Below are 24354 nucleotides of genomic sequence, written 5' to 3'. Positions count from 1 at the left end.
GTTGTGGCTGGCGTACCCCTGTAGTCCCAGCTACTTGGGAGGCTGAGGCAGGAGAATTGCTTGAACCTGGGAGGCAGAGGCTGCAGTGAGCCAAGATTGTGCCACAGCACTCCAGCCTGGGTGACAGAGTGAGACTCCATGTCAAAATAAAAAGAAAAAAGAAAGAAAGAAATAATACTATTCAAATATATACTTAATATTTCATATTTAACTTTACTGGCTTTCATGTTACAGCCTATTGCTGGTATAAATTTTTTAGCTCCCTGTGTGGCCAATGTTAAAATAGTTGGAACCAAACTCTGTCATCACTAAAATACAATATAGCTTTCAGAAATAGTTAATGATAATTTGAACGAAAAAGAGATTATTTTCTGATGCCCCAAATTTGTGACTGATAACATTCAGAAAGTTAACATGCTTGCAGTTTCACAGGATAAATGATATGTTGTATTTGTCCTGCGTATCCAAAGCTGAAAAATAGGTGTTGATTTGAGAAAAATGTAACTCAAAGGAATTGAAAGCAAATATTAATTTACATTTTGGATATCAAAGAACAGAGCCATCAAGCACATAAATGAAGCATGGAATTTTAAAAAATCTTTCTACTTGAATAGCAAATACAGCATAGAAATACAGACTTTCATCTCACTAAATGATGTTTTAAGAATAAAATCAAAACACAAAACCATTTTCTCTTTAATGTTTTCTAAATAAAATGTTACATATGACTATGCAAAACTAAATCGTTATCTTTTTTTCCTTCCTAAGGCCAATATGGTGAGATAATGGCTCATGGCAGACAACAAACACCTATGCCCCAACTAACTGTTCCCAAAGCTACTGTCCATTAATAAATCCTAAAGCCAAAAGAGGGTAATAATCAGAAAATTATTTTACATCTAAGAGCTCAAAAGATGAGATAGATGGCAAGAATCGCTGAAGCACTAAACAGGATCACACAGATTTGAAAGTTACCATTTTGCATTTAGTTTCTTTCTTTCACATCCCAGGAAAGACAACACTATTTGTACAGATGCTTGTTTAAATAGTACGGGGACAGTAGAGGTATTCTTTGAGAGTTAGTTTACAACTTCAAGGATATTATTAATCACATACTCGTAAAAATTATGACTGGGAGGTGTGGACTGGGAGTCATGGATGACCTCTGGCAGAGTTCACCAGGTCCCATCTGTATGGGAAATCACCACCAGGCCACAGAGAAGAGGCCCCTAGGAGTGGCCTTCCCCTGCCTGCCTGCTGGTTCCAAAACACTGCCCAGACATTAGCTAGACATGCTGCCAGGATCAAACAGAGGCCAAAAGCACTCTTATTTCATGAGGATTTCAAAATTCACTTTAACCAAATTACATTTTTGCTTCAAAGTTTCTCTATCTTAACAAAAGTTCACAATCAGCACAGGAAAAAAATATTCATATTTGAATAATTAAGCAGTTACCAAACAAGACAGTAGATTGTCTTACCTTTTCTGCCCTTCATAAAGCAAGTTTTTAAACCTGCCTATCCTTCAGAATTAGCCAGATAAGTAATATCTAAGTTCAAAATCCCAAGTGCATCTCTGTTTTTATTCTTTAAATATTAGTGGAGAGTGGGGGTACTTGCTCTTCCCTATTTTTTAAACTTTTTATTTTGAAATAATTTCAAAATGTAAAAAATAGTAAACAGAATTACTATATATGCAGGTTCTACAAATAACATCTTATCATATTTATTTACTTTGTCACTATTTTTTTCTATTTATACACAGATACATAATTTTCTTTCTGAAACGTATGAAGGTAAGTTGCAGACAAGATGTCATTTTACTTCTAAATATGTCAGTGTACATCTCCTAAAAGCAAAGTATATCTCTTCTATAATCACAGTACAAGGATCAAAATCAGACAAGCCTAACAATGCTGACATTGCTATCACGTAATCTACAGACCTTATTCAAATCTTACCAATTGTCCCATTTCTGACCCTTATTACAAAAGAAAAACATTTTTCTGCTGGTCCAGGATCTAAACCAGGACCACACGCTGCATTTAGTTGTCATGTGTCTTTAGTTTCCTTTGATCTACGTAAGTTGCTCAACTCTTGTGCTTCCTGACCTTGACATGTTTGAAGAGAAGAAGCCATTTATTTTGTAGATTGTCTTTCAATTTGGTTTGTCTGATATTTCCTCATGATTATATTCAGGTTGTACATCTTTGGCAAGAATATCACAGAAATGACTGTTGTGAGAGGAGCATCTTTTGTTATTCATAACAAGCTCCTTTCAATCATACCTGAGTTTATGCTAATGAGACGACTCTTGGAGGATGGGAGCAGATGGCCAGAGGATCCAACCATGTGATTAAGGAGTTGGAACTTTCAGCCCCATGCCCACCCTCCAAAGGGGAGAGGGACTGAAGAATGACTTGATAACTAATGGCAGATTGATAGGATCGATCATGCCTACCTAGTCAGGCCTTATAAAAACCCAAAGACAAGGATCAGAGGACTTGTGGGTTGGTGAACACATGGAAGTTTTGGAGGGTGGGGCATCTGGAGAGGGCATGGAAGCTCTGCACCCCTCCCCAAAACCTTGCCCTATGCATCTCCTCCATTGGGTTACTCTCAAGCTGTATCCTTTATAATAAACCGATAATAGTAAGCAAAGAGTTTTCGTGAGTTCTGAGAGTGATATTGCAAATTACCACCTACAACCCTCATCCTTGGAATCACTTCACAAGTGCCTTTACTGAACCAATGTTGACACTTTCTATCTAGAATGTGCCACATTCTACAAATCAACTGCAGTAAACTCTCCCGAAAATTAATGAAATGAAATATGAAAGAGGGCAAGACAATAAAGAGACATAATCAAAGACACTGTGTAACTTTGGGCCACAGATGAGATTAAAAAATAGTAAAAAAAAAAAAAAAAAAAAAAGACTCTGAGGGACAAACTTAAATATGGACAAGACATGAGATGAAACTGTTAAGTTGCTGTCAATTTTCCTTGGAGTGTAATGATGGTATCGTACTTTTTTGCAGGAATGAAATAGCCATTGCAAAAATTATGACACTCAGAAAAATCTGACCTACCCAACTTTATCTTGCTGTTAACCTCCAAGCTGCCCCTGTTCATTGCTGGGTGTAGGCCATGCTAACTATAAGATGATTTAATTTATACTTTAACTGTAAAACAATGATAATAGCCCCTTCCCAAAACAAACCCCCTCCTTGCCTGGGGAACAGACAGTATTTGTAAAACTAACATTAGAAATGACGGCTCAGGAGTCATGCAGCCAGACCAGTAAACTGGCTCAACTAGTTCTGTGATCTTACCCAGTAACTGAAGGTAGCAAGAAGACCCTGCCTCAAGCACCTATAATTTCATCCCCAAACCAACCAGTCAGCATTCCCCACTCCCTGGCCCCCTGCCCACCAAATTATTCTTTTAAAACCCTAGCCTCCAAATTTTGGGGAAAATTTATTTGAGTAATAAAACTTCAGTCTCCCGTTTAGCCAGTCCTGTGTTTATTAAACTCTTTCTCTATTTCAATAATGCTGTCTCCATACACTGACTCTTATCTGTGCAGCACACAAGAAAAATCCAGTTACAGGACCATGGTTTTCCCCTTAAGAAGCCTGATAAAGTATTCAGGAGTGATGTGCCATGATGTTTGCAACCTTCTTTCAAATGGATCAGGAGAAAACAGAGGACAGAATGGAGGGAGGAAAGGAAAGAGGAAGGGTGAGAAAGGAGGAGGAAAAGGCAAACAAAGGGAGAAGTAGAAAAACAAAGCAAATATCAAAAAAGTTAATTAAATAACAATCTAGGTGAAGATTATACAGGCATGCACAGCACTATTCATTCAACTTTTCTATAGTTTTGAAAATACCTAAAATTAAAAAGTCTAAGAGAAATGAGTCAAGAAAAATCCCTCTTTGATAAATCCTTTGACCTTAAAAAAAGAAATCATTGTGATATGTAGATGTCCACACCTTTCTCTGTGCTCATCCAACACAATTTAAAATATTTTAGGATGAGAAGACGGTTCAAGTGATATGAGAATATCACTTGACTGCAAATTGCTTTTCTACTTTAACAATCCATACGGACAGGTCTTTAAGTCACAGCTACGTAGTATTTTACAGTAATAATGCATTGTAATTTACTCAGTCATTCATCCATTTAGTGGACACTGTGGCTGATCAGCATTTCGGCTACTACAAACAATGTTGTAAACGTCATGGTGAACAAGCTCATAATTCAGTTTTTTAACTCTATAGGAAAGATTTACAAAAGATGAACAGCTGGGTCAGAGGGCATGTACTTTTATTTTAACATCTAACACCAGATTATTTTCCTAAAATACTATAACAAGTGATACTGCAAAGATGCTTGAGTGTGTCCATCCCCTTTAGGTCACCTACACAGGACATTACCAGTCTTTTTAAAAATGCTGCCACTCTGAGGATCATTTGAAGGCAGAACAAAGTGAGGTACTCTCGACAAGAGATACAGAGACACCCATGAGTCCTAAAGCAGTACTCTTTACTTTCAAAGGACCAAGAGAGGTAAGAAAAGAAAGACATGCTAGCCTCTTTCTTAAACTCCCACTACACTTTTTCAATCCCCTATTGTGGCACCTATGAAGCTATATTAATATTATAGTTATCTTTTCATATGTTTTTCACATCAAGTATATTAGTAACTCCTTGAAATCAGGGATAGTATCACTCGCTCACTCATTCATTCATCCAACAAACATTTATTAATCATCTAGCATGTGTCAGACACTGCTAAGCACCAGTAATATGTATGCAAACAAGATAAAGATCATCAGTGTCCTCATGTGCCTAATATTCTTATAGGATAACCCAACATTTCACAGTTAAGTACACAATTAATACTTTAATTTTACAGTGATGGTAAATGCTCTGCAGAAGTATTCGAACAGGGTACAAAGAAAGCATATAACTTCAGCACACAGTATTCGAAATTACCTAAAATGGTCTTTCAATATTGTTTATCTTTGGTTTAGTAAATTTCATATGACTAATGGATTGATAATGTGATTTATAACACATAATTTTTATTTTTATTTTTTTGGAGACAGAGTCTTACACTGTTACCCAGGCTGGAGTGCAGTGGTGTGATCTCAGCTCACTGCAACCCCCACCTCCTGGGTTCAAGCGATTCTCCTGCCTCAGCCTCCTGAGTAGCTGGGACTACAGGCACCCACCGCCATGCCTGGCTAATTTTTGTATTTTTACTAGAGACAGGGTTCCGCCATGTTGGCCAGGCTGGTCTTGAGCTCCTGACCTCAAGTGATCTGCCCTCCTCAGCCTCCCAAAGTGCTGAGATTACAGGTGTGAACCACCGTGCCTGGCCTTGATTTTTAAATATATGGTTTTATAAGTGTGAGGAGAGAGGAAGAAAGGATGAGAACTAAAGTTATTGAACAACATAAGCCAGTGTGGTGCCAAGCCCTTTATATACTTAACCTCAGTTAATCCTCACCAGTAATTTATACGGCAGAGACTATCACTCCATTTTTCAAATGTGGAGTATGAGATTCAGAGAGACAAAGTCATTTGACAAAAATCACATAATTTATTTTTTTTTTTTAAATTTTTTATTGTTGTTGTTGAGACGGACTCTCACTCTGTCGCCTAGGCTGGAGTGCAGTGGTGCAATCTTGGCTCACTGCAACCTCCGCCTCCCGGGTTCAAGCAATTTTCTGCCTCAGCCTCCCGAGTAGCTGGGATTACAGACGCACACCACCACCTGGTTAATTTTTGTATTTTTAGTAGAGATAGGGTTTCACCATCTTCGCCAGGCTGGTCTTGAACTCCTGACCTCACGATCCACCCGCCTCAGCCTCCCAAAGTGCTAGGATTACAGGTGTGAGCCACTGCGCCTGACCAAAAATCACATTATTATTAAATGGCATCAGGACAGGGGCTATGAACCCAGCTTTGTCTGGTTTCTGTCTACTACATCACAGTAATTCAAAGGCAAAATTTCAGACTAAGCCTGGAAAAATCTACCCATACAACGAAACACATTTTTTACATGTGACACGTATAAAGTTAGGAGAATAATGGCAAGCCTACTTTGTATTTCAGTCACTTAAAAACTAGTAACTGGTGAACCTATATATATAAAGTATAGTAAGCAAATTAGTGGGAAAATGTTCATTTAAGTATAAAACATGACAGAGTATTCATGTAAATATGAGAGAATACTCCTTTCAGAAGCCACATAGAGTAACTTCTAGTTTGGACCAAAACTAATCTAATATTTTGACAAACTGCCCAGATGCCACGTCACGCCACTATGTCGTATTATATCAAAGTTTAACAGAGATGTGTTTTGACAAAATATTCTTACTCAGACTCTCAAATTCATGGATTTACTGTTCAAGCACATTAGAGTACAACTTAAATTAACCAAAATCTAGTATTTCAATTACCACAATAAAAATGCAGAGACAAAAAGGAAGAAAATCCCCATAGAATGTGCTTACAAATACTTTAATGTCCTCCAGGAATAATCTTCCCAAGTAATTTATTTATGTCTATCTAAACTCACATATATAGATAAACATAGATAAACTCACATAAACTGAACGTGTGTCCCAAATACGCACTAAAGGCCTCTCCACAGCAATATTACTTCTGTAAGAAAAAATTCTTGCCCTCCTCAAGGCCTATGTAACAATCGTGTACTGGTTATATAGAGAAATACATACGTTGGGTATATAGAGAAAATATGCATTTGCTTAAAACAGTGAAAACAGTAAAGTTATGAAGTCAGAAAATACTCCATAATCAAGGCTTAAAAAAAAAAAGTAGAAAATGAGCTAGAAAGAATGTGAAGGGGATTTTTCCAGTTTTTAGATGCTGTGGATATTAATGTTGCTGATTTTCTTTTAAGTTACACCTAGGCTCACTTGAAAGCTTATTATTTTTCGTTTTTCATTTTTTGTTTTTTTGAGGTGAAGTTTGGCTCTGTCACCCAGGCTGGAGTGCAATGGCACAATCTTGGCTCACTGCAACCTCTGCCTCCTGGGTTCAAGTGCTTCTCCTGTCTCACCATCCTGAGTAGCTGGGACTACAGGCATGCGCCACCACACCCAGCTAATTTTTTTGTATTTTTGTAGAGATGGGTTGCTCCATGTTGGCCAGGCCGGTCTCGAACTCCTAACCTGAAGTGATCCACCCGCCTCAGCCTCCCAAAGTGCTGGGATTACAGGTGTGAGCCACCGCGCCCGACCAAAAGCTTATTATTTTTCTTTAGTTCACAAGGATGAATCACTAGCACACAAGATTAATTAGAATCTCCATCACTTGTTAGTTAACAAATGGAAAGAAAAAAGGGTAATGCTAAAAGGGAAGGGGGGAGGCTGAGGAAGGAGAATTGTTTGAACCTGGGAGATGGAGGCTGCAGTGAGCCGAGATTGCACCACTGCACTCCAGCCTGGGCAACAAAGCGAGACTCCGTCTCAAAAAAAAAGCCGGGGGGGGAGTGTTGGCGGTGGGGCATGGGAAGGAAGACAGCCTCCTGATCTAACAGGGAAAAACTCAAAGAGAAAAGGCAAGGGCAAGTGTGGATTACATGATGTAATTCAATATTATTAGATAAAAATAAGCAGGGAAAGGTAGATGTGAAAATACAGTCACTAATTACCCTGGGTACTACTGTACAGTTGTACAAATGGTTCACTGCACAAAGGTACTCAGTCAGGGAGGTAAAGCAAAGGCCTGACATGCTCCTTTGCTTAGCTGAGCTTCCTGTCTTGGAGAAGGATGTGCCCTGAAAACAAAGCACTTTTTCTTTTTCACACAAAGCTTCAGTCCATTTCCCGGGTACCTAAAAGTTGTCTACTGCAAAAAGACGACTTTCAAAACCTTCATAAAAGTTCCATTTGGTACTGAAGGGGACTGTGCAGTCTTACTCCACTACTATTGTACCACTTCAGCCTCCAAATCTAGCCTACCAGCCTACTGTTACATCCAGAGAGCCACTAGAAAAGGACAAAACTATACAGAAGCCAGTCTTCCCTATGGAATGCTCTCTGACCACACCATTCTTTCACAATTCAGTGTGAACTTATATTTTAAGTCTGGTGTTAAAGCCTGTTATTCTGAAGATGATGATTTATGTTGCACTAAAGTAAGCTTTTCATTATTAATGGAAAGCTGCTAAAATTTAGAATGTAATTTAATTCCTTAGGGGTATAAGCGTAACTGTACTTTGATTATTTCAATGTAATGGCTGCTTCTAATTCATTTATCACTATACATGCTAAAGGCTGGTAGTCTCGCATTTTGTCAGGCATTAGAACTATCATATATGAACAGGAGGTAACAAAATTGCACTTCCTAGAAGACAGTCTGTAATGTGTTCTAATCACAGAAGCAAAGAGCTATTCCCTCTTTCCCCAAATTAGTCAAATGTAGGTCACTACACTTTCTATCACCATACATTTTCAAGTTTTCTACTTTAAAACAACAACAGCAACAGACACTCCATACACAATAATCTAGCAAAATTGCTCTCAAACTGCACTGGTCAGTGGTTCTTTACTTTGAAGGCTCTCATTTCACACACAATACATAATTGTACCCACAAAATATTAGATGCTCACCTAGGAAAGATCATACATTGTAAGTTTAATAACTTAAGAAGTAGATGTAAAGTATAGGAGTGCCAAGGAAAATGAAACCCCTATACTTAGTATGGTGGTTTGATGGATGGAAGCTTTTCTTACTTCTCTTTAAGCACACAGTGAGCAAATGTGCCATGCCATATTCTCATTGGTAAACCGAGGCTGTTCTCTGGAACTGGACACCATATATAATAACCAACGAGTGCAAATCTTTGTTTTTACCTCGAATAACATAGTTATCCAGTGCATCTGCCATTCTCTTCAGTGCCTCAGTTCTATCAGAGCCATATGTGATTAGCTAAAAACAAGCAAACAAAAAACTCAATATATATATATTTAGAACAATGTTAAATGATTCATTTTAGTAAAAATTAAAATATTTCATAACAGATATCTAAATATATCTTGAAATTTTATAATAGTTCAGTTTTCAATATGTCAATTATGATTTTTTAAGTATATAAATATTAGAATCAAGCTATTTCAGACTTTTCTCCTACATTTCATTATCATAGTAAAGAGTGATTTTACAAAAACAAAAATGTAACAAAAGTACAGAAAAAATTTAAAAGGAGATACAGCTAAATGTGAATATTTGAGATAGGATTTGAACATCTAGGGTAGTGGTGAGGATTAGATAAGACATTTTTTCCCTATTTTTCTGTGGTTTCCAAGTTTGATACCCTGAACAGCTAACAGTTTCTTTCTTTACTTTTTATTTTTTATTTTTGAGATGGAGTCTCACTCTGTTGCCCTGGCTGGAGGGCAGCAGCGCAATCTCGGCTTACTGCAACCTCCGCCTCCCAGGTTCAAGCGATCCTCTTGCCTCAGCCTCTTGAGAAGCTGGGATTTCAGGCATGTGTAACCACGCCCAGTCAATTTTTTTGTATTTTTAGTAGAGACAGGGTTTTGCCATGTTGGCCTGGCTGGTCTCACACTCCTGACCTCAGGTGATCCACCCACCTCAGCCTCCCAAAGTGCTGGGATTACAGGTATGAACCACTGTGTCCAGCCCTTAACACTTTCATAACTAACAAAAAAAGTAAAGTCTCAAAAATAAAAGTATAAAGAAAGAAGACGACTTAGAAATCATTCGCAGTTTTACACATAATATATACAGAAGCAAATGGTACTTTTTCAGAAATCAAAAAAACAGAAAAGTCTTACCATTCTACATGATTTAGTGCCTACTTATACATATCTCTATAATTTAGCAATGAAATAAGACCTTAACTATTCATTAAAGATTTTTCTGACAGTTATTTTAGCCAATCTATAGATTGTCTTTATTTTAGTAGGTTTTACTAGCTCTTCAATATCAAGCAAATTTGAAAATTAATTTGTAGGCCATTTTTCTGAAGAGAAAAACATTCATCTAAAAATTGAATATTTAAAAATCAACCTGCAATATTTTTACATAGTTTTATTTTTAAATTAAATGGTGGTTCTCTATAAACAAAAGACCTAAACTTGATTTTAATACTACTAATAACTTAGGCCAGGCACGGTGGCTCATGCTTGTAATCCCAGCACTTTTGGAGGCCGAGGCGGGCGGATTGCTTGAGCTCAGGAATTCAAGACCAGCCTGGGCAACATGATGAAACCCCATTTCTACAAAAGATATAAAAAAATAGCCCGGCATGGTAGTACACGCCTGTAGTCCCAGCTACTTGGGTGGCTAAGGCAGGTGGATCGCTTGAGCCTGGGAGGTCGAGGCTGCACTGAGCCAAGATTGTGACACTGTACTCCAGCCTGGGTGAAAAAGTGAGACTCTATCATTTAAAAAAAAAGCACTAAAACCTTAACTGAAAAAAGAAAGATAAAAAATGGTTTGTTTACTGCAACGACAACATTAAAAAGGACACTTGGGGAAAAGCCATCTTGAGAAACAGGGTTCAATAAAGAAATCATTCCTCAATACAGATGTATCACTTCAGAGAACACAGATTTTCAAAATAAAATCCATAATCTGGCTGGGCGCAGTGGCTCATGCCTGTAATTCCAACACTTTGGGAGGCCAAGGCAGGCGGATCACGAGGTCAGGAGATGGAGACCATCCTGGCTAACAAGGTGAAACCCCATCTCTACTAAAAGTAAAAAAATTAGCTGGGCTTGGTGGCACAAGCCTGTAGTCCCAGCTACTGGGGAGGCTGAGGCAGGAGAATTGCTTGAAGCTGGGGTCGGGCGCGGAGCTTGCAGTGAGGTGAGATCGCACCACTACACTCCAGCCTGGGGGACAGAGCGAGACTCCATCTCAAAAAAATAATAATAAAATAAAAATAAAATCCACATTCTTAATTATTACAGCATTTTAAATTTTATAAGGTTTTAAGCATTTAAAGATGCAAAAGTTCAAGGTTAAAGATCCAAAAATTCAATTCATTTATTCTGGAAAGTCAAACTTCAAAAAGACAGGTGGCCAAAACGAATCTTATACTCTTATATCAAATCTACTTACGTAATTGGTAATTTGTAAAAACTGAAGAGAAAAGATCAAAAAGTACTCTAACGAACACTGCCTATCAGCCCAACTCTTGCCATTCATTCATACTTTCATCTCAGGTAATTTCTGCCAATGGCCAAAAAAGAAACCTTAATTCCTTCTCATTGCGATGAGTTAGGGTGGCACCATTGGTTAGATGTTTATTATTACTACCGTTCATGCACATGTGTGTGATGGTGGTGATACGACATAGTTGGGGAGGAGGAGTACTGCAAACTAACATAACGCTGAACTTTCTCTCAAGAGAAAAAACTGCTCTGCTTTCGCATTACATCAGTGCATAATTAGTTGTTCATAGCATATGATGCAGATAAAGGCCCAGTTCCAGACTTTTTAAATATCACTGATTTTTCAGAAGAAATCAAATAATCCATTAAGAAATTAAACTAACTTTTGAAATCATAGGATCATAATAAATGCTAATATCACTTCCTGGTTGGATGCCACTGTCAACTCGGACCTGGGAGAAAAAAAGAAAAAAAATAAAAGTAATTCATAGTGTGTAGATATTTTTTTGTAATCACAAATTTCATTTCCATGGAGAAAATGGATAGAGAATTTCAATCTCAAATAACATTTTAAGTTCTGGAAAACAGGAAAACAACCTAAAATCTTGATCCGTTAATACGCAATGCAACACATTTTTTGGTCTGCCACTAAATGAAGAAACTAAGAAATAGCAAAAAAAATAAAAAATGAAGACTTCCTATATCACTATGCCAGGATGCTGTGGCTCTCTGACGGCTGAAACATGGCATGGACGATGCCCTTGCTAACTGCACTCCCCACCGGACCCTTCTAAGCCCGCCAGTGAGGCCCCTAGTCAAGCCTGCTCCTCAGCTCCATAGGAACGTGGGCCTGGGCCTTTCATGTCTATAACACTTTCCTTTTTTGCCTCACCCTCTCCACTGTAAAACACTATTTTTCTGTTAGTGTTGGTCCCCTGAGGCTTTAATGTTTACACAGCTTTTCCTATGGCTTTGCTTTGTAAAGCCCCAATTAGAGTTCTGATTTTGTGATTTTCATGGGGTGTGGGGTAGGGGGATAGCATAAGTTCAAAATATTCTTTTGAAGAGGCTGATTGCTGTTAACCAGCCAACGAGTGAGTTAGTACATCGCTGATTCTTGTTTTCATTTCCCAGTTTGATACCAGCAGCAAGGCACGGAGGTTAGCCATGCAAAACTTTAAAAATGAGCAGTTACTGAGGACAGAATATTTATTAAATTATTTGAAAGAAGTTTTGGAATCTGAAGTATTTAAAAGCTAATCAAAATACTTCAGACCGTCAGGCACATCCTAGGGGACTTGAGGACGGAGGAACTGAATCAAAGCTGCTGGAACAGCAGGACTTTGATGCCCAACGTTGTAAAGGGGTGGGAAGAGAAGAGCGGAAGCTCACGTAGCCTTCCACCTGTGGGAAGAAGCCTTCCTAATAAACAGCAGCTCATCTGTCTGCAGCAAGGCAGAAAAAGGTCAACACAGCGGCTGTTAGGCCTTTAATATTTTAATTTAGGCAATTATCAAGGGACCACATGTAGAACCTCCTGTCTAGGATATCCACATGAGGGTATAATGATGGCTTTATTATACGGTGACATCAGAAGACAAGCTATAGTTTCATTTTCTTAAAATTCACACTACTATTATTCTCTTTGTAAGGTTGTAAAAGGAACACTATAACATACCTGAGGGGCTTTTATTTCTGTATTTGCAAGCACAAACAAAAATACAGATATCTGTGTTCGTATTCACATTCATATATAAAAATCTTAATTTTAAACAAAAATCATTCAGCACACTTACGAAATATACTTGGCTTTCTATTTTCTGAAAACATATTTCAGGACATAAACTGATGTTCTATGAAATTCACAGTGTTGACAAAAACTAGAAAAAAATTAATGGAGCAGCTTTAAAAGCAATAAAATAACAATCTACCTTTTCCCCACATTAAATAGCCCCAAAATGGCAACTAGTAATCAGGTTACATAACAGAAAATATATCTGTGAGTTTTCATTTTCTTAATTTTAATACCAAAAAGTGAAAGAGCTAATTTGACCAATATGTCATCTTTAAAACCATAGCATGCTTGCTAATGCTGTGTTTAAAAATAAGACTGATACAAGTTCTAAAACTTCTGACTTTAACTACATCCTATCANTTTAAAAATAAGACTGATACAAGTTCTAAAACTTCTGACTTTAACTACATCCTATCATTTGCTACATAAACCGCTACAAAGCTAGGAGGAACTTAGATGTTCAACCCACAAATAAAATAACATAGCCAATAAAGAGTATTTATTACATTCTTCTATAGTTCCTTACTTAAAACTTCTGTTGCCTTGAATAATATCATCCTATAAGGTGTTACCTAGAGCTCTTAAATGTAACTGTGTTATTCACTAATATTATGATCACAGAAGTTATATCATCTTAACTTTAAAATACACAGGATAAAATCAAGATATATATAATCAACATGTATCTTTATAGAAGCAAATCAGTATTTTCAATTAAAAACTGTACCACAGTATGAAAACTCTGATTTATAATTTGCTATTTATGCTGTTTTTTCCAAGTAATAATCAGCTATATTTTTATTTCTTAACAACCAATGTGAAGTCAGATCAAGTCTCCATTCCTCCATGAAAGGCTATACAAATTTGCACTGAAAGCTTTAAGAAAAAAGTCAAATGAAATCAGAACCAAATTTCTGGGCAGAACAAAATTGTGGTGTGAAAATAACAAATTTACAAAAGATGATGATCAAAAATAAAAAAGGAAATCTTCACCTCTGCCATATTAATAAATGTCAGCCTTAATGAAGCATGTGAAAAGTACAAACCATAAGTTAGCTCTTAAGTATGCATTCTTGTGACCAAAAATGGTAAGAGCCAAAAATTGTTTTCTAAGGTAAACTGACTGCTCTAGTTTTAATAAGGCAAGGAAGAAAAGCAAACAGTAACAACCACAACAAAACACCCAAGCACCTCTGTAAGAGATTCTCAAACCATTGCTCAGAAACCTCTCGCATAATTAAAATTACTGTCCTCAGTACCACAGTGGACCCTGTGAAACTATAAGACGTCTCCCACCCTTCATTCTCAATTCACCTCTCCCACTAAGCACAACTCCCAGCCCGCCATGTCTACCTGACAAGTGACAGCCCAATCTGATTAAATGCTTCCAAGGGAGGGGACTCGTGGGCCTCCATGACAGGCCAAAAGTGATCACCATGGAGATACATAATTACAGCTGTCAACGCATCTACTGTCCTGCTGACATCAATTTGATTGCTCCCAGCAATAATGATAGACAAAGCTTAGTGTGCACTCTCCTGCACCCAATCACTTTATCTATTCCTTGGTCCATTTAGCTGACATGCAACATTCACACAAGCAAATAACAGCAGTAAGCAGAACATTTAAGGCATTTTAATTGTTTTTTCTTTCTATGGATGGCTCACAACTGCAAATGTTATTACATAAAACTCCTGCTGCAGCATTAATTGAAGAAAGATTTGGTGGGACGAAGACTGTAGGGGGTATAGTTTGTCCATTATCACTTGCACTTTCAACAGGTCTCACGTTTGAAAATTGCAAATTGCAAAAACTTGCAAGGGCAAAATGTTTGACATCTTGTTAGCTATTACAACATGGTGAAAACTTCTAACGACTAGAGTAATCATTATGAATTCTTATTTAATACTTCTTTTGTTTGATTAAAGAAGTATTTAGATATGTCCCTATGATACTTGTTTTCTCATCTGCTATTTAACGTCACATAATGCCTGTTAAATCTTTACAATTTTTTTTCTGCCTTCTGGCTTTGAACACAGCATGGAGTCTCCAAGCCTAGAAAGGGTCAAGTCCCTTTAGAAAGCACATGGGCAAAAACAATTTAAAAAGTGAAATAAATCATATATCCAATAACATCTTCAGATTTAGAATTCTTCCTGTAATCTTTCACCATCTTCATGCCAGTAATCAAAATGAATAATTTGAATATTCACAGATGGTACAGCCTTGTCATCTACTAGCTAACATAATGTCATATATATATGCGCTTATTACCTTGATTAAGAAAAAGGGTATGTCCTTGTTCTTTTTTTGCAACAAAAACTATTTTTAAAATAGCTATTAAATATAGAAGAGCTATGGAATAAAATGGACAGTGGTCACTTTTCTTCAACTGATATAAATAATATGTACTCCTTAAAGTCCATGAGGTTTAATAGACTGAGACACACTTTGTTTGCCTTAATCAATTCAATTTCCTTAAATTTCAATTAAGGAACTGATTTTGTGCTTGAATTTCTTGACAAGTGACTATATAGCAGGGTTGGATTAGTTCATTGAAAAGATTAAATTGTAACACAAAACATCATTTCTCATTCTTAGGATTCACAGTCTTTTTTATTATAATTTTCAAAAGAATTGGGAACACTGTAAGCTATCATTTATATCATCAGATGTCTCCAGGCTTCCCCTGTCCAGTGGCTCCTGACTTTCTGGAATACCGCAAAACACTGAAAAAATTTTGTTTTCAACACAAAAACCATGATTCCCATGAATTTCACTTGTCCTTCAATTTACACCCTTTGGTGTTGACATGCTTTAACATAAAAGTATGACATAAATCACGAGTGTAACCCCTCAGCTGGTATTACAGCTTAATGACTTACACCAGGTAGATGTAATGGCTCTTGGTACTGAGACAATCTCCCAATAGATGGTAAACCAAAAGACTTGTAGGGGTCCTGAAAGTTCAAAGGAAAGGAAGCACAGTCTTTGAAATATAAATCAGCACAAGTAAGGTTAAATATTTACACAATGAAGAACCATTTATAGGTCTATTTTCGACATATGGTATTTACCAAATCACAGATTTCAGAATATTATTGTCTTTTACTCTAGACAACTTAGAATGTACTTAAAAATCAAACAGAACTGTAAGCAGAATTTAGCCTGACCTTGTTCATACTTTATTGAAATTGGTAAAATTCCAACATTTTATAAAACTTCTTAGAATGCCTTGGGCAAAAAATAAAATAACCTAGGCCCTACATCAAAACATACTCAAGTTTAGAACAACAAATGTGGTACACTAAAGATATTTGTTTTTCTTACTTCTCAAACAGCTCACATATGGTAAAACTTGAGAATGTGGGTTCTTCAAATAAAGACCTGAAAAAAAAAACTTTGCACATGCTACTAGATATGTACTTCATTTGTAAATATCTTAGATCATCAGAATAAACAGGTTCAATGTCGTAAGAATGAAAGCAATACTACTTAAAATATGAAAAAACAAGAGCAATACAGTCATGCCAAAACATATTTTTGAACTCCTTGAAAAATATTTCAAACCAGCTTTCAGTATTCTTAAACACAGACATTGATTTATTTTTAATCTTGACAGACATTTTTGCTGTCGAAAAGTAAAAATAGTACAAATGTTACCTTGCATTCTTGTTTTAGTTATTTGAAAAAAGCATTTAAAAGTACTGAACTGAGAGTTTATGAGTAAAACCCATAATTAAAATTATAAATTATGAGTACAAGTTTTACTTAAAGCTTTACAATTTAAATTTTGATTGTTATTTTCATATAATAATGAAGGAGAAAATTATACAAAAAACAATGTTGGGGAAAATTTTAAGTATCCAATCAACAACTAATGTGTACCCAAGGTGGGTACACATTCTTTTTTGTTTTTTTAAACAAACAAAAAAAAAACCCGTGGAAATAAATGTTACTTCTTGTTAGTGTTGTTTGAAAATAAACAAAGAAAATGCAAACAAAACAAAAACCATGGTCCATTCAAGCTCAAGAATATTTAACTAATGCTTTGTTGCCTCTTAAAGGATTGGTAGCTATTTTCCCATCTACGAATACATGACAATTAACTAAACCCAATTATTTAAAACTATCTGGAATTAGGTCAAAATTATCTAATTTTTTTCTGGTTTAATTATGGATTACACAATCCAATAGTTGGCAACGTTATAAAACCCTAACTTTACCTCATTGTTTGGCTATACCAGGTCTCATGACTCTGGACACAACCACCATCCTTCCACCCAACACCATTCATTTTTACCTCAGCATAAACCCGACATTCAACTGCCCAGCCGTTGATGGGAATATCAGCTTGTTTGTGTCTGAGAGGGTAGCCCTTAGCAACACGGATCATTTCTTGGACTAGGTCCAGGCCAGTAATGCATTCTGTGACAGGATGCTCAACCTGCAAAGCCAAGGTCTGCCAGTCAGTAGGTGTAGAAAAAGATAAATAAATAGAAACAAGAAAAATCACAAAAGTTTTTGGGTAAAATGAAGTTAATTAGATGTAACATTTAAACATACTTGACTAAAAACTCTTGAGCTAGGAGAATAACATGAAAGAATGAACACAATACACAAATCATAAAAAAAAAAAACTAATGCCTAAAAGTATTTGTAAACTATATTATTTTTCTCAATTTTGATTTATTTGTGGTCCAACAATATTTAAGAATTTTAATTTTGAAACTAATTCTTAACCAAAAAACTATACATTTATTTCACTGCAGTCTTCGATGTGGTTGATAATCAACCTATTCTGCTGCACTTAACATGGCATCTAGAGGGGCAGCTTATGATTTTCCAAAGCGCTAGTCCACCCTAAGTCTCACCCACTTGCATGCTTTCACTAACCCATCCTGACAAGCAGCCAGATTAGTGTAATCTTGCATCAAGGCAGCGTAGCAGAAGGGAGCAGATGGATCCTTCAGGTTGCTTTCCCTCCACACTGACTTGCGTAATGCTTAGCAGGCACAATTGCAAAACGGAGCCAGTGTGATCGCTCTGCCCTCTCAGCAAATTGCTGATAACTACTTGGGCTGATGCTGTCATGCAAGTACCTGGCCTTCTGCACTAACACAGGAGATATGTATGTACAAAAACATGTGCTGACTTATAGATACACAAACAGGGATACATGTCAACATAAACTTGGTGGATCACTTAGAAATTCTTAACCTTGAGTTAAGAATTTAAGAATTTAAGTTAATAATTAAGAATTTAATTCCACTTAAGTCACTGGGAAAGAGTGAATTATCTACCTTTCATCTAAAACCTTGAATAAGTTCTAAGAATTTAAACAAAACTTTGGCCACATCTGCTGCTTTGATGCCATTTTTTTCTCATAAAAACTAAGTATCTTCTAAATGCACTTCACAATAGTTTCTTTATCATGACATGTCATATTTCATACACTCTGACACAGGAAAAGGTCAGTGAACAAACGAATTATCTTCCCATCTTCAACTACACTAATTGAAGGATAGGACTTAGTCATTATAATAATCTTGAAGCTTACTATAAGCAGACAATGCCATAGTCTTAAAAAAAAGCTTTGTAAAAATAAACAGATGGCATCCATAATTAGCTTTGTGTGTGTTATGAGTTTGTTTACAGTTTCAACAACATTTTAAGACATTTTGACATAATTTTAATGACAAATCATCACTAAAATAAGCATCTACCCTTCGTAAAATAAATGTGACACTAAATAAAGATCTTATTAGGTAGTTTAAAATATACATTTTTGAAAACAAATTATGATTTTGTAAGAACCAAGACTCTATAAGATAAATATAATAAGAAAGTAACTAGCAAAAAAAAAGAAACCCTCTATTATTACTAGAAACCAATTTCATGTGAGAAAGCATCTCAGCACTCTACTCAAGAGGTGAACCTGGATGGGTGTGGTGCTTCACGCCTGTCATCCCAGCACTTTCGGAGGCCAAGACAGGAGAATCACTTGAGGTCAGGAGTTTGAGACCAGCCTGGTCAACATGATGAAACCCCGTCTCTACTAAAAATAAAAAAATTTAGCCAGGTGTGGTGGCACACGCCTGTAGTCCCAGCTACTCAGGAGGCAGAGGCACAAGAATTGCTGGAACACGGGAGGAGGTTGCAGTGAGCCGAGATTGCACCACCGCACTTCAGTCTGGGTGACGGAGCGATACTCCATCTCAAAAAAAGAAAAAAAAGAAAAAAAAGAGGTGAACCTACTATGTGCCAAGTGCTTTACATCAATACTATTCACACATCCCTGATAGACGAAAAGACAACTTTAAGAGTTAAGTGAACCATTCAGTTTCCTCTTTCTATGACCAGTGCCCATATAAGCATATACCGTATACAAGGCAAATAAATATATATTGAATGAATGAACAACAAATACAGATTCACACCTATAGTAAGTGGTCGAGATGGAGCTGGAACTTATCTCACTGCAGAGATGACATTATCTTCCTGATCTTCCTGACAGAAATATATATGAAAGAAATGTATGCATAAAAGTATATGCAATGGCTATACAATTATGTATACATATCTTTTTAAAAGCATATTACTATCAAGGTTTCAAGATCCAAATTTGAAGATGGATCTATAACTGTGTAGGAAAATAGGTACATCAGATTCACTTTGAATGGGATCCAAAAGTAGACCCACTGTGTTCTAAACTTAGTCATATAACAGATCCATAACATTTTACAATCTAAATTAGGGAGCTACAAGTAATTCAAATTAGAAGCAACTAAGCAGATAACTAAAATAACAAGCTGCTAAAGGTAAAATCCTTACTAACAGAAATTTTAAAAAACATTTACCTTTTGACAAGTACTGCATAAGTCCACAAAATAGTCTAACTTGCTTGAATTTTCCAGGTAAAAGAAATCAACTTCTTTAAAGTAAAACTTAAAATTTTAAACATTTTCGAAAGAAATCCTTCTAAATACATAGGATTCCAAAGCTACTCCACAGGATATGAAACCTTTCCTTTAGACTGTGTTATTACCAGAAATCTTATAAGTACAACATTGCTTAAATAATCACAAATATCCCTCTATTCCCAAATGCTTAGCAACAGTTTCTCTCTATAAGTTAAGCTCAATACTTAAGTGATAGAACAGGGTTATATGAAGGAACAAAAGGACGGACGGACGGACGGACAGAAGGAAGGAAGGAAGGAAGGAAGGGAGGGAGGGAGGGAGGGAAGGAGGGAGGGCGGGAGGGAGGGACAGAAGAATGGATGGAAGGAAGGACAGAAGGACAGACGGAAGGACGGACGGAAGGAAGGGAGGGAAAAGATGGTTAACTTGACCAAAAGGTTATAAAAATAAAAAACAAAAAAGTCAAAAATTGGTGTGTGGTAAACCAACAAGTTCATCTTGTCCCACTTAGAAGAAAAATGTAACTACAGAAGTCTGATGCTAATAAGCATCTGTTGTGAGGGCTATCATGTGGGGGGAAAAGGTTTCTGTGTCACTTCTATTTGGGAAACACCGGGTTAATCTCAGTTCAACAGATTGTTTAGGAAAGACTCTTGTCATTAGCATGCCCATATGTCCTGTGACTCTCCTAGAGAAGGGCCTTGTGCAGCACTTCCTCCTCCTTTTGCAAAGTACCTTTATGAGTTGCCAAGTCCATGGAACACACTTTTGGAAACAATGCCTTAAAAACATTCAAAATACAAGATGGAATTCCCTTATTGTTACTCCATCCTCAACACACAAATATTTTAGAACCTGGTTTCATATGTTTTTCCTACCCGACAGCAATGCGCTCATTCTAAAAAGCACACAAATCAGGGATCCACCAGAGAGCACTGTTTTGCATTGTTAATATATTAGCATGTGAATATATAAATCTTGGGATTTAGTGAGCAACAGTAAGCCCGAACCCCCCCGCCAAAAAAAAAAAAAAATCCCATTCACAAAAAAGGAGTAAGCCCTACCAAGTCATAATACCTGAGTCCTCAAAGACAAATTTCTCAAGGGTGTGCCACACTGCAGAGTCTAACAGTTGTTGATAAATTCATTTGTATTGGTTACATCCCTAGCTCACCATGAATCTCTTGTTCAAACATGTACAAAAAATTATCAAATGCCATATTATAGGACATAATCATGCCTCATAATATCCCATGCCATTATCATCCTCATGGACTAGAATAAATATGTCTAGTTCCATACACCTACGCTAGATGTTAACAATCGGCTGGCTTTTTATAGATCTACTTGCTATTTTAATTTAGTTTTGTCTTCTTAATCACCATCAAGCTGTCACTATTAGCATTGTGTCCAAACCTCTTACCACTCCCTCTTGCTCATCTGTTGCTTCAAATTTATTTCCCAAAATATAACTAAGCTTGTCAAATGCAACTGTGAGGTAAATTAGGTTGTGCTTCATCTCTGAGTGCTTAATGTATCTCATTTCGGTAGCAGAATAAGCTTAGGAAAACTAAATCTCCTTGGCACTGTGCTGTTACCTACGTCATGATTCTAAAAATTATAACAACAAACTCTGACACTGCCATTGTCATCTTTAGCCTATTCCTCATTAAATACAAACTAGGAAGTATGCTAAAGTTAGTGAGTGAAAGTATGCTGGGCTATTTACAGAGTCTCAAAGTATCTCCCTATAAGATACTTTATCAAGGACAAATGGAAAAATAGAAAGTCTACAGCGTAGAAACGCCAGAGACACCTCCTTAACCAAGCCAACACCACCAATAACGGGATAAAGAGACACTTCATGCTACCAACATGGTGCTCACAGATGGACAGTGTCAGTTCTGCAGTATTCCTGCCCAGAATGCAAAGACTGAATCTAGTACACAAGAAAAGAGACAAACCTAAAATGAGTGACATTTTATAAAATAAATGCTTTATGCTCTTAAAAAATGTTAAGATCCCAACTGACCAAAAGACTAAGGATTATTCCAGATTGAGAGAGAAGAAAGAGATATAGCAACTAAATGCAATGCAGGATGCTGAGCCAGATTTTTTTTTTCTTTTACCACAAAAGGCATTAATGAGGCAACTGGGGAAATTTGAATATAGTCCCTAAATTGGACAACAGTAATACGTTAATGTTCAAATCTTGATTTTGATTATGGTGCTATAGTTACACAAGAAAATGTACTTGTTTTTAGGAAGTACAGACATATTTAGGAGTAAAGGGGCACCAGGCCTGCAACGTATTCTGAAATGTTTCCAGTAAATCCAGATATAGATAGAAAGATAAAGCAAACGTGGTAAATATGAGCAAAGTGTGTTCAGAAATCACCTGTAATATTTTTACAACTTTTCTGTGAGTCTGAACTCATTTCAAAATTTAAAGTTAAGAAAAATATGGCAGGGTACGGTGGCTCACCCCTATAATCCCAGAACTCTGGGAGGACAACCCAGGTGGATATCTTGAGCCTAGGAGTTTGACAGCAGACTGGGTAACACGGCAAAACCTTGTCTCCATTAAAAAAAAAAATACAAAAAACTTCAGCCAGGCATGGTGACGCAAGCCTGTAGTCCCAGCTAATTGAGAGGCTGAGGTGGGAGAATCACCTGAGCCCGGGAAGTTGAGGCTGCAGTGAGGCAAAATCGAACCACCGCACTCCTGGGAGATGGGACTAAGACCCTGCCTCAAAAAAATAAAAAATAAAAAAGTTACTAGAAATAAAAACAGTGTCCCTAGAAAGACTTGTTTTTCATATTACAAAACACTATTAAAAATAAAGACATCTGACTTGATCAACATTCTTGTCAGAATCCTCCCACTATGTTAAATAAAAATAGTTATACAATAGCAGATAGTTTGGCGGTATGTTTCCTCTGACCTAAACTTTTAAATATTTTACTGTGATGTTTACCTAATAATTCCTAACACTTTCAGGATCAGTAACTGAGTAACAGGCAAGTCATCCTGAAGGGGAGCAAGATTCAAGGAAATTTTAATTATACACCTGAGCTGACTTGAAATGAAAAATTAAAACTGAGGAAAGTCAGTTTTAAGGGAGAAGGAACAAAAGTCACAGCATGTAAAAAGAAGTCAGAAGGATGCACTGTGTGTCAACTTGGCCACTGTGAGGAGGAGGCTGATGAGAAGTGTTAAGAATTCCTTCAACAGTGGGATATTTGCAGTTAGAATTGTTTGGCAGCTGGTAAGTAGTGGCCCAGCTGCTTAGTCAAAGCAGAAACTGCCCCTAAAAGTGTAAGGCCCACCATAGATAAGTATAACCAACATCAGTGTGGCACTTTGAAATGTACAAAATCCTTCCACACATGCACAAACTTCTTCAATACATCACTGTCATTTAATAGAGAAGGCATAGGACATTGCTCTCAAGATACGGTGTGGTGAGAGAATGGTGAAATTTTTTGTTATCAAAATAATGTTCTTTTAAATTAACAAAATTTTAAGTGACATTTTTATTCAATATATCCCATCTAAACTGACAGATATTACAAAGACTTTTTTTTTGAAAGCTATCTTTTGTAAGCACAACTTGCTGGATTCAACTTAGCAAAGTAGTTTAGTGTGATTACCCATTGAAATATGAGGAAACTGTCCCATTACATAAAATTCAGTTTCATAAGTGTGTGGCATAATAGGCCTCTGTCTTTGTAGTTTGTTGCTATTCCAGCCTGAAAGGATGGTCAATGCCATTATTTTTGGTTCTGCTCTGTCTGTTCAGAAAGATTCTGCTCTTTCTGTTCACAGAACGGAATCTAGCATGTACCTACTAAAATTCTGAAGCTCTACCTCCTGAGAATACAGGATTTCAAAATAAAGATCTAAAGTTATTAGATTTTGATCCACAGCACTCAAGGATAAAAAGCATGTTGGGAAATAGGCCCCAACACATCACTCCTATAAACTCACCTTGGAAATAATGGTTATATTCAAGAGTGACCATAAAAACTGAACAGATTCTATTACAGGGCTCCCCTGATGACCCCAAGAATAATAATCACATGAAGAAATGATAAGGAAATTGTTCTTGGCTAAACTGTGTCCCCCCCGCCCCAAAATTCCTATGTTGAAGTCCTAGACCCACTACCTCAGAGGTGACCACATTTGGAGGCATAGTCTTTAAAGAGGTGATTAGGTTAAAATGAGATCATGAGTGGGTCCTAATCCAGCATGACTGGTATCCTCGTAAGAAGAGAAGATCAGGACCCAGACAACACAAGGCACAGAGGAGAGGCCACAGGAAGACACAGGGAGAGGATGGCCACCCATAAGCAATGAGAACAGCCTCCAAAAGAAACCGACCCTGTTGGCCCCTGGATTTTGGACTTCCAGCCTCCAGAACTGTGAGAAAACACATTTTTGTTGTTTCAGCCA

At 36.9% G+C, this 24354-nt stretch overlaps 1 protein-coding gene across 12 annotated transcripts in view; it reads right to left on the bottom strand.

Annotated features, from left to right (window-relative positions):
* The window catches only part of PCCA (propionyl-CoA carboxylase subunit alpha), a 436358-nt gene that overhangs the window by 215921 nt on the left and 196083 nt on the right, over window positions 1-24354 (bottom strand). For 9 of the 12 annotated variants that reach the window (XM_025364068.1, XM_025364063.1, XM_025364064.1 and 6 more), the window contains 4 exons: window positions 17279-17422; window positions 15861-15935; window positions 11564-11632; window positions 8892-8967 (listed from right to left, as the gene is read on the bottom strand). In XM_025364068.1, coding sequence (XP_025219853.1) covers window positions 8892-8967; window positions 11564-11632; window positions 15861-15935; window positions 17279-17422 — 364 coding nt within the window. The remainder of the gene's footprint in view (window positions 1-8891; window positions 8968-11563; window positions 11633-15860; window positions 15936-17278; window positions 17423-24354) is intronic. The other 3 variants (XM_025364069.1, XM_025364075.1, XM_025364071.1) reach the window with 1 other exon arrangement.

The sequence above is a fragment of the Theropithecus gelada genome, chromosome 17 (assembly GCF_003255815.1).
Source record: "Theropithecus gelada isolate Dixy chromosome 17, Tgel_1.0, whole genome shotgun sequence".
Lineage (NCBI taxonomy): Eukaryota > Metazoa > Chordata > Mammalia > Primates > Cercopithecidae > Theropithecus > Theropithecus gelada.
Note: the sequence above shows the minus strand (reverse complement) of the source record. Positions and strands in the feature narration are given on the sequence as shown.